This window comes from Camarhynchus parvulus, chromosome Z (assembly GCF_901933205.1).
Source record: "Camarhynchus parvulus chromosome Z, STF_HiC, whole genome shotgun sequence".
NCBI lineage: Eukaryota > Metazoa > Chordata > Aves > Passeriformes > Thraupidae > Camarhynchus > Camarhynchus parvulus.
Genome location: NC_044601.1, coordinates 46,114,801 through 46,124,268, shown reverse-complemented (window position 1 = coordinate 46,124,268; position 9,468 = coordinate 46,114,801). Strand labels below are relative to the sequence as shown.

At 35.8% G+C, this 9,468-nt stretch overlaps 1 protein-coding gene across 6 annotated transcripts in view; it reads right to left on the bottom strand.

Moving 5' to 3' along the window:
* Nucleotides 1–1,067: 1,067 nt before the first annotated feature.
* POLK (DNA polymerase kappa) overlaps nucleotides 1,068–9,468 on the bottom strand; it is a 34,164-nt gene continuing 25,763 nt past the window's right edge. For 5 of the 6 annotated variants that reach the window (XM_030968568.1, XM_030968571.1, XM_030968569.1 and 2 more), the window contains 6 exons: nucleotides 9,080–9,112; nucleotides 7,252–7,348; nucleotides 5,826–5,997; nucleotides 4,025–4,987; nucleotides 2,858–2,909; nucleotides 1,068–2,195 (listed from right to left, as the gene is read on the bottom strand). In XM_030968568.1, coding sequence (XP_030824428.1) covers nucleotides 2,087–2,195; nucleotides 2,858–2,909; nucleotides 4,025–4,987; nucleotides 5,826–5,997; nucleotides 7,252–7,348; nucleotides 9,080–9,112 — 1,426 coding nt within the window. In that variant the 3' untranslated portion in view covers nucleotides 1,068–2,086. Of the gene's footprint in view, nucleotides 2,708–2,857; nucleotides 2,910–4,024; nucleotides 4,988–5,825; nucleotides 5,998–7,251; nucleotides 7,349–9,079; nucleotides 9,113–9,468 lie in introns of all 6 variants that reach the window. The other variant, XM_030968572.1, reaches the window with a different exon arrangement.

Here is a 9,468-nt window from a genome sequence, read left to right as displayed (position 1 = left end):
CAGCTCTGAACACACCAAGGTCACTGGAGAAGCAGGAACAGAGGGTGCTCCAGGCCCTGGAGCTGGGATGCCCCTGCAGCCCATGGTGAGACAGCTGTGCCTCTGCAGCCCATGGAGGTCAGGGAGGTGCAGGGATCTCCTCCTGCAGCCCATGGAGGAGACAGACCCATGCTGGAGCAGGTGGATGTCTGAGAGGAGGCTGTAGCCTCATGGGAAGCCCACACTGGAGCAGGGACCTGCAGATCTGTGGAGAGAGGAGCCCATGCTGCAGCAGGTTTTCTGGTAGGACTTGTGGCACTGTGGGAGACCCACACTGGAGCAGCCTGTCCTTGCAGGACTGCAACCCATGGAAGAGTGATCCACACTGCAGCAATTCACAGATCTGTTGCCCAAGGAATGGACTCATGTTGGAGAAGCTCATGGAGAACTGTCTCCCATGGGAGGGACCCCATATGTTGGAGCAGGGGAAAGATTCCTCTCTGTGAGCAGGAACATGTGAGGAGCTGACCATAACCTCCATTCCCTGTCTCTGTTATGCCACTGGGGGAGGAGGTAGAGCTGGGAAGGAGAGACAAAATGGGAAAGGTGTTTTTAAGGTCTTACTTTTCTTCTCATTCTGCTGTTTTTAGTGATAAATTCAATTCATATCTCTAATTAGAGCCTCCCTAGCCCATGATAGTATTTGATGAGTGATCTCTCCTGCCCCCTGTCTCAACCCATGAACCCTTCACTATATTTGCTCTCCCCTGTCCAGCTGCAGGGGTGAGTGAAAGAGCAGCTTTCGCGTCTGTCTGGCATCAAGTCAAGGTCAATGCACAATGGCATTGTAATAAATAATTTACAGTCACACACTGAGTTTTATTTTCACATTAATACTGACACATCCACAACCTTTTCATTACACTAGGATAACTCTATGACACTTCCCTTTTAAACAGATGGCAAGGCAACTTTTGAGGCTGAGACAACTAACTTATTTTTTTCAAGCACCTAAGAGTAGCTTACTTTTTGCTATGTAATGCTTGTGTAAAAATAGACGTTTTAAAGATACACACACAAAGACAAGGTAATACTTAAGATTTTACACTTTATTGAATCAGAGATACAAACTAAAAGGGATAGGTGTTCACTTTCTAAACAGCAGTTGGCAGACTTATGTTCCCTCAGTTGCTTTTATGTCTCTCCTACGAGAAGTTCCCATGCCTGTCAACAGAATAGCTCATGCTGAGTGCTCACTGACACAGTTTGACAAAGTTGACTGAGTCAATTTAAAGTTTGAACTAGTTCAGCTGATTCGGTCCAAAGAAGATAAGGGAGCACTGACACGAATTCAAATGACAGAGCTGTGGGTACAGTGGCATCTGACAAACAAACAGATAAGCAGGTAGAGATGGTGTAATCATTCTAGCGATTCTGGAAACAGGAAAGCATATTCTGAACTGAGCTTGAGCATCTAACACATACCATGTATACATTTGTTTGATTAAAAGCAAGGAAATCCCAATACAGTTGAACAGCAAAATAGATGCTTCTACAGCAGCCACTTCTCTAAAAGACCTTGCAGTTAAAAAAGCAATTTATATTTCCTACAGGGATTGGCACTGTTTGTATAACGTCTAAGAAATATGCTGTTATAATAAATTATTTGTCTGATAAATATTTAATTATAATAAAATGTCTTTAAACAAATTGGTGTGAACAGAAAAAAAATCTAAACAGAGCATTTTAAATATTTGCACTTACATTCCTTTTTCCACATATGCACTCACAGAATACACTTTATTCAGCAATACAAAATAATTTAAAAGAGAAAGATAGCTAAACAATGAGAAAGTTCATTATCTTGTATTTGCACGTAATTCATTATTATTGCACCATGAAACCTTTTATTTAAAGTAAATTTAGTGCTACTCACTGGTAACAATTTCAAACTGTAAAAAAGTTTTCATTCCCTTTGGAAAGGCCAAAGATGAAACAGCATTTGTCTGAGTATCCTGGACGAATCCTCTCACTCAACAGATTTTTAAACATTTTTTAAATAGTGAAGTCATTGTGTATCTCACCATGATGAGTCCTTCAGATCTGGTCAATCAACTCTTACTGAAGTAATTTTCAGTAACAATGAGAGCTTGATAGTGCTCTGAGTTCTTGTTCTTTTCCTGTGTAACTGTGAGACTAACACATTTTTGTGTCCACTACGAAGACAAACATTAGCTGAAGTCGAGCAACTCAACCCCTCTTTGTTATCACACAGTTAATCTCATCCTTTTATTTTTACAATAGCAAAGACAGAAGTTCAGGTGTTGGAAGAGGGCCTTCAGTAAGTACAGTGGAGCACCCTAGCTAATGATTCCTGTGTATTCTAGGGAGCTAAATCAAAGTGCTACCAAATTCTGATTCTTGGAAACAAGTGGGAAAAAAAGTATTATTCTCCAAAGAAAAGAAAAGAAAAAACCCCTTCATTTTACCTCTTCTTCTATCTCAGATATCATGTTCTTATTACATAGATAAAGAATGGTTCGAAAATGACAGGCACCTGAATCCAGCCTACTGCCAATGCTAAATTAACTTGCAGTCATAAAACTCTATAAAATGCTTCATATAGAACATGTTGCCACACAATCATTTAAAAAACATTTTGATTGTGTGTTTGGAATTGCTTGCCTTGGGTTTTTTTGATATTGACTGTGAAGCTGTTAGTCCAGACCTAGGGTTAAACAAAGGGAGGGGAAAAAAAAGCCAGTAAGAGGTTAAAATATACAATGCGTACAAACACAGGTTTTACAACACTGTATATTTTTCTAGACTTCATTATTTTCAAACAAGATGCATACTTACACTTCCAAAAAACATTTACCTTTTTGTTCCTTGTGAAGGATTTGTGCATTGCTGTCCTTTGCTTAAACCTCCTTAAAAATAATTGAAAACAACCAAAATGAGTTACATACAGAAAAAATGCTTCAGAAATTACATACATGGAAGAACTTTTTTTAAAATTTAATCTGTCTCTAGAAGCAGATAACATCATCTGCAACTTGAATACTGTAGTTTATATTACCATTTTTCAAAGAGAAAACCAAAAAGCCTTTATGTTATTGAATTATAAGGGATTACTTTGAACCTTGTAATAGTTTTCAGAAATACTTCAGCATACCGTAGTTGATTTTCAAGGTGGTAGTTAAAAATTATGGGTTTAATTTTTTTATCCTGCAGGGGACAAAAAAGAAACTTCACCTAAAGTAAGTCTTCCATTTAAACTAAAGCATGTTTGCACATGTAATAGCAATATCACTTTGAAAATTTTCTTGTAAAATATTCTTATTTTAAGTCTTAATTGTATTCTGAAAATTCTAACACACTTTTAATTTCCTTTTATAAGGTTCCCAAAATAGATTAGGGACTACTTTAGGCAGATACTTCACTACCTGCACTTGCACTCTAATCTGGCCAAAGATGAACTCTTTGTCAAAAAGAGAAACTACTTCAGAAAACATGAATGATACTGCTGTGGCATGTTACAGAAGAAATTATGTGATATATTTTATTAGCTATAAAACAGAATTGGAAGTTTCTTCCTTTAAGCTTTAGTTCTCATCTCTCTATTTTTGCCAGCACATGACATAATGGAGCCTCTCTGTTAACTGAATCTGAAACAATACATATTGCAGATGTTTTCATTGATCTTCACTTTAATCTCAGTGGCCTCACAAACACCTTTCTGAATATAGTTGGGTGTAACCAATATACAATTTCCAGAAATGAGCAGTAATTCCTGTGTCACCTTTGTGGCAAATGGTGGGGCACTGACAAACTAGTATCACATTCATAAATCTAGTTTGTCATGAAAATCAATTTGACGTTTTTTAAATAAAAATGTTCGCTCCTAAATAGGCCTTACTTAAATAAGCTTGTTGAAAAAAAATTTCTAAGTACCAAAAAGTTCAAAGTACACTACTGCTGAAGTATCTTAACAGCAAAAGCAGACAATTTGAATAAATAAATATATACTAATGCATATACTTACCAGAGAAAACTCTGTTTGAGCTTTCCATATTATAAGTCTTAGTTGGAAAATCCTGTTTTTCTGTCAGCTCCTGGATAAGGCCTTTATTTAAGCAGATATCAACATGTCTGTTAAATGACATAAGATTGGTGGTTTTCTGTTCTGAATTACAAACTGGACAAACAAGAACACTGTCTTCTTTGGCTTCAAAGAAACAGGATGAACTACTTCCTTCTTTATCTTCAGTCTTGTCAAAATGGTCTTCATTGTCTTGTGACATTTGTTTGTGGAAGAGACACTGTTTCATACACACATTTCTAGCAATGTCACTGAGATTGCTAGGCTGTCGTTCTCTGGGAGATTTATCAGGTATTATCTGAGCAAATTTTTCTGTGCTATTGTCAGTAGAGCTGTCAGATACACTTGCAGACTGGTCTGTTCCTGATAATTGATCTGTTTCATTTTTTTGACATTTATCAACCCACTCAGTTTTAAACTGTGGAAGAAAGTTAGATGTATTTTCTCTTGAACTGTCATTCTTGGATATTTCCACAGTATCTTTAACACATGTCCCATTGAGGCACTCATCAATGTGTTTATTAAGTTCTTCCAAATTATTGCTGCTTTGTTTCTCAAAGCACACAGGACAGGTGAAGATCTTACAAACATTAGAATTTGGTAAATCGGCGACTTTCTTTGTTTCTTCCACAATATTTGCTGATGATCTCTCATCATGAAAGAGCTGCTTACCTCTGCTTTCATCTGGAGAAATATTCTCACTGTTTAGTTGTCTTGCTGCTCGCTTTTGATCAAAAAAACTCCCTCTATGAGGTGCTCCTGAATTTTTTGTGAAATACTCTTGGTTGGACTTCTCTGGCTGAAGCCTAAGGTAACCAATTTCTTTTCCTGATTTTAAGAAACTTGTAATGCTTTTTTGTTGGTATTTCTTTTCTTCTTCAGTTAGAAATCCTGATACTCGTACACCTAATGATGAAAAAGAAACTTACAATAACAATTCTATGAAAGCTTGATACTAACTCCTAATTAAAACCTTTTGAGGCATTCATTCACTCAATAAAGGCAAAATTTATCTCTAAAAAGATGCTAGTCTACTTCCAAACACATCACAATGTCAATACAATTTCATCAGACCCAAGCACTAGTCCAACCATATTATTAATTTTAGTACTCTGAAGTTTTAACTCATTGCATTATAACACAAATTTATAAATACAGTTACAAAGAATTCAGTTTTAAGGTTTTTGCATGAACTTCACTCCTCAAAACATATTTTTCTGCAGCACTTTCTAGTATCTTAGGCACTCACTGAGTTGTAAATTTTATATACAACTCAATGTTTCAAGCAGAATGCATAAGTACCTGAAACACGTCTTAGGGTCAAAACACAGAGTTTACTGCTGTCAGAAATGTTCTGCATCTCCTGCAGAACACTGTGCTTTCAGATCTGTAAGCACTTCTGCTGTTGTGGTGCAAAGAAGACTTAAAAGCTCTTTTAAAGCAGCAGAATTAAGCACTGCTATGACTCAAGTTTCTACTGTCATGATGATGCGATTGTTGTTGCAATAAAAATATACAGCCTCAATTAGTAAAGCTTCCTAAGTCTCCATTCAGCACTCATTAGTAGAACTTCCTAAGTTACTTACTCAGCACAGATCTGTTTCACTTTGCAAAAATTACCAGGTTAATAGAAAAAGGATAAATGCATTAATACCAGTTTTACTTTTAAAGCATAGTGTGTTATTTCAAAACACTATCAGATTTCCTAACTCTGAAAAGGAAGAATGAATTTGAAATATCTTACCCATAAGTCTTATCCGTAGAGGATGAGGAGCAACACTATCAATTTCTGTTCCTAACAAATCTTTAGCAACAGTAAATATTTCCTCCTCAGTAGAAACAGAAGACAGCACAGTTGAAGCTCTGGTTTTAACTTCAAAATTCACATTCTTAAGCTTCAATGTAACAGTTTTACCCTAGGAAAAATATTATTTAAAAAAAGGTTTAAAATGTATGTCATATATGGCACAGAAACAATTATGTAGCATCTATGTAAGGGTTCTTAAGCCAGTGTCAAGTATGCTTACAGTCACTGTGTGCTTATCTGTGCACAGCAAGGGGTGCTCCCAAGTATCTGTCTGCAAAATTCTGTACTTGCTCCCAGATTCTGTACTTGCCCCTAAATTTCTGCCAAAGTTGAATTCTCTGAACTGGGTCATTTGACTGCAGTTCTCAGCAGACCATCTGCCACTAGTGCATGTTCAACTGAGTTCATGTTTTGGCTACAGACGCAACTTCTACCCCATCTGAAAAATATATTTCCTCATATGGAAATTTTCAGTGCCAGATATCCTAACAATGAAGAACACAAAATTGATACCCCATTACAGATTCATGGAAAACTTACTTCCTCCTGCACAGTGCTATCACAACCACACACATCATTTGTGTTTGGCACAGATATTTCTCTGGCAGCACCCCTCAAACAATTTTTGTGATTTATAATGTCTATCCAAATCTAAATAACTAGCACTCTCTTGGGCGCTTTTGTAAGCTTAACCCTTCGTTCTCCTTAGCTGATCATCTCCCTTTCAACCTGTCATCTTTTGAGACAATCTTTTATGGCTGAAGAAGATTAACAACAATTCTTTTAGGTCTTAACTTGCTTTACCATAAGACCTTCAAAGAAAATATTTACTTTTTCCAAGTAAAAAACAGGTATCTGGGGAGAAAGAATAAAGGGACTGTTCCTACTATTGATACTATTGAATGGTGTGAATAACTTGTCAGCAAGTTAGGCACATGTCAAGTTCTTAAACTAAAAACCCGGCTATTGACAGGACCCCGGTATGTATATAGGAGAGAAATAGTGTTTTAAATACGTAATTATTACACAATCAAGCAAAGCATAGCTTATGGACGATCAGCTCTATTATTCCCTTTGTCCCTTACAAACATTGCTGTTAGCATAAAATGTTTACATGCCAAACAACTTGATTAATTTTTCATATTTCAAAACTTAATTTTTATCCCACACATATTGCTAGATAGCCACTTGCACAACAACAAAATGTTGCCTAAGTCATCCTAAGCATCTGCAAATTAAAGAATGAAGACTTCTGAAGATAGACTGCATGGTATGATGCTGCTGAAAGCATTTATACTAAAGCTGCATAGAATTGTTGGAGTGCAAAGTATCTTTTTGCAAGTAACCTGGATAATATAAATACCTTAAGTCCCTCTTTCTGTAACTCCTGAGCAAGGTCTCTGCAGAGCTCTCGACACAAACTGTACTGGTCTTCTGCTGTGTTAATTTCACTGAATGTTCTAAGACAAAAAATATTATCTTTTTCAGTATGAATCTTATAGTATGTTCAGTGTCTGCAATCTAGAAGTATTTTTCTACAGTTAAACAATACTAGAATCAGAAGAATGTTATATAGGTTAAAATCCTTACTTCAAGGCACAATGATTACTAATAGGAATATTTTGTTTGCAAAATGTTTGAAAGGCCCTTCAAATAATGAAATAATTTGGTTTCAATTTTTCATGCACTATTTGAAAATGACTCAAATTTAATGTCATCAATGCTTAAGTATTTGCAAGACAGAATATTAACAGTAAGTGAATTCATAGAGCCAGCCAAGTTATTTGTATTTAATCTCATTTGTACACACAGTATAACATCAGAAGAAAGCCAGGAGCTGGAAGTCAACATCAGAGCCAAGTATCAGAAATAAATAATGCAGATGCTAAGAAAAAGATGCCAACTAGGATAATTATGTCTAGCCTCAGAGAAGGAAAAGCTACCTTTCTGCCAAAATGTTGCCAACTGCCTTTGCTAGAGCTTCTTAGGACAGAAATTAGTGTTATCTTTTTGTTGTACATTTGCTTTCCAGTAATGACGTCACAGGAAAAGCAACCTTACGTTGTTTCAAGAGAAATGGAAAGCAAAACTTATAGACAGTTCAGGCTTTGGAAAGGTCTCACAGATACATTGTTCCACGTCGAGCTTTATATTTACAAATGTAAGGTCAATAAAATTACAGTGAATTTTGCATCTCTAAGCTATAGTCAGTTTCACCTGACTGTACTGAAAAGACATCCTCTCTTATGATTCACATTCCCCTAAGAACGTTCGCATGCTGTCAAACTAACTGGCTGAGTATTTCACTGTGGGTCCCATACTGCTATCCAAGGAGTAACTCATGCTATTCAGACAATACTGCAGTGATTGAGAAGTTGCAAAAGTCCAAGGCTTGAAAGGGACAGGATAGAGAGAATGCTATTTCAGGGTTGTCTTTTCCCCCATATAAACTAGTTTCATGATTTCAGAAGCCTGTAGACAATTCTGGTCTAAAACTGTTCCCTTTGAGGGAAAAAAGAAAGGAAAAAAGCAATACAGAAAGATCCTATACAGATGTCCAAAGTACCTGTCTGATTGCAAGGCAGCACAACACTAAAGCCATAAATTATTCAGCTGTGGTGGTACCAAAATCATATTGTGCTTATTTAAGCTGCTCACAGCTATTAAGTTGCAAAATGACAGGACTAAGCATCTTACCACCTTTTCTAAGAAAATACATGATAATAGGGATAATTATTACAGTGCTTTACAGATTCACCTGGCACAACTCATTTTTTAAAAATTAACTACCTTCTTAAGGAACTTTACTCTGGTAAAAACTTTAGTTAGGAAATACATGTGACTGCAGACTACTACAATGATATTGACATTGAGCTTAAACAGATAAAAAATTTTCAAGACTGTATATATTTCCACCTTATCTTATGGTTTAGAGATCACTTTGATGCATTAAGGGCACTAGCAGAATTGGATGATAAGAGAATACTCAAACTGACAAAAATACTTCCATGGAGTTCTGGAGCCAAGGACAAAAAATAATTCACACTTGAATCTGATTAAGTGAGCTTATTGTATATGTGCATTTTTAAATAAAAACAAAACAAAATTATATGACTAATAAAAGTATAAATTACTTGGTATTTAGTGCTTCCAATGGTTAATGTAATTATTTCAATATTAAAGAAGCATACCTTTCAGTGCTCATACTTTTTCTTTCTCCATCCCTTTAAAGAGAGAAAAGTTTATTATACTTTCTTGATATAGAAATGTTATCTTTTCAATAAACTCAGAGTCAACCAATCATGCTTAAATAACTAACAGCAGTCTTTTCAATAAAGTCTCGATGTTAACTTTTTCTACAAATCTTGTACATCAAGTTTAATCAAGTGCAAAAATGAGAATTAAAAAAATACTGTAGATTAAGTAAAGACATAGATCAAACATAGATGTCTTTTTTAAATAAAAAGAAGTCTAAATACCAAACAAATAAAAAATTCCCTCAGAACTCACCTATTATGTCAGAGGGAGTCTGATTCAAAAAGAAAACAAACTACAAATCCTATGCTGTCTTAGCTATAAT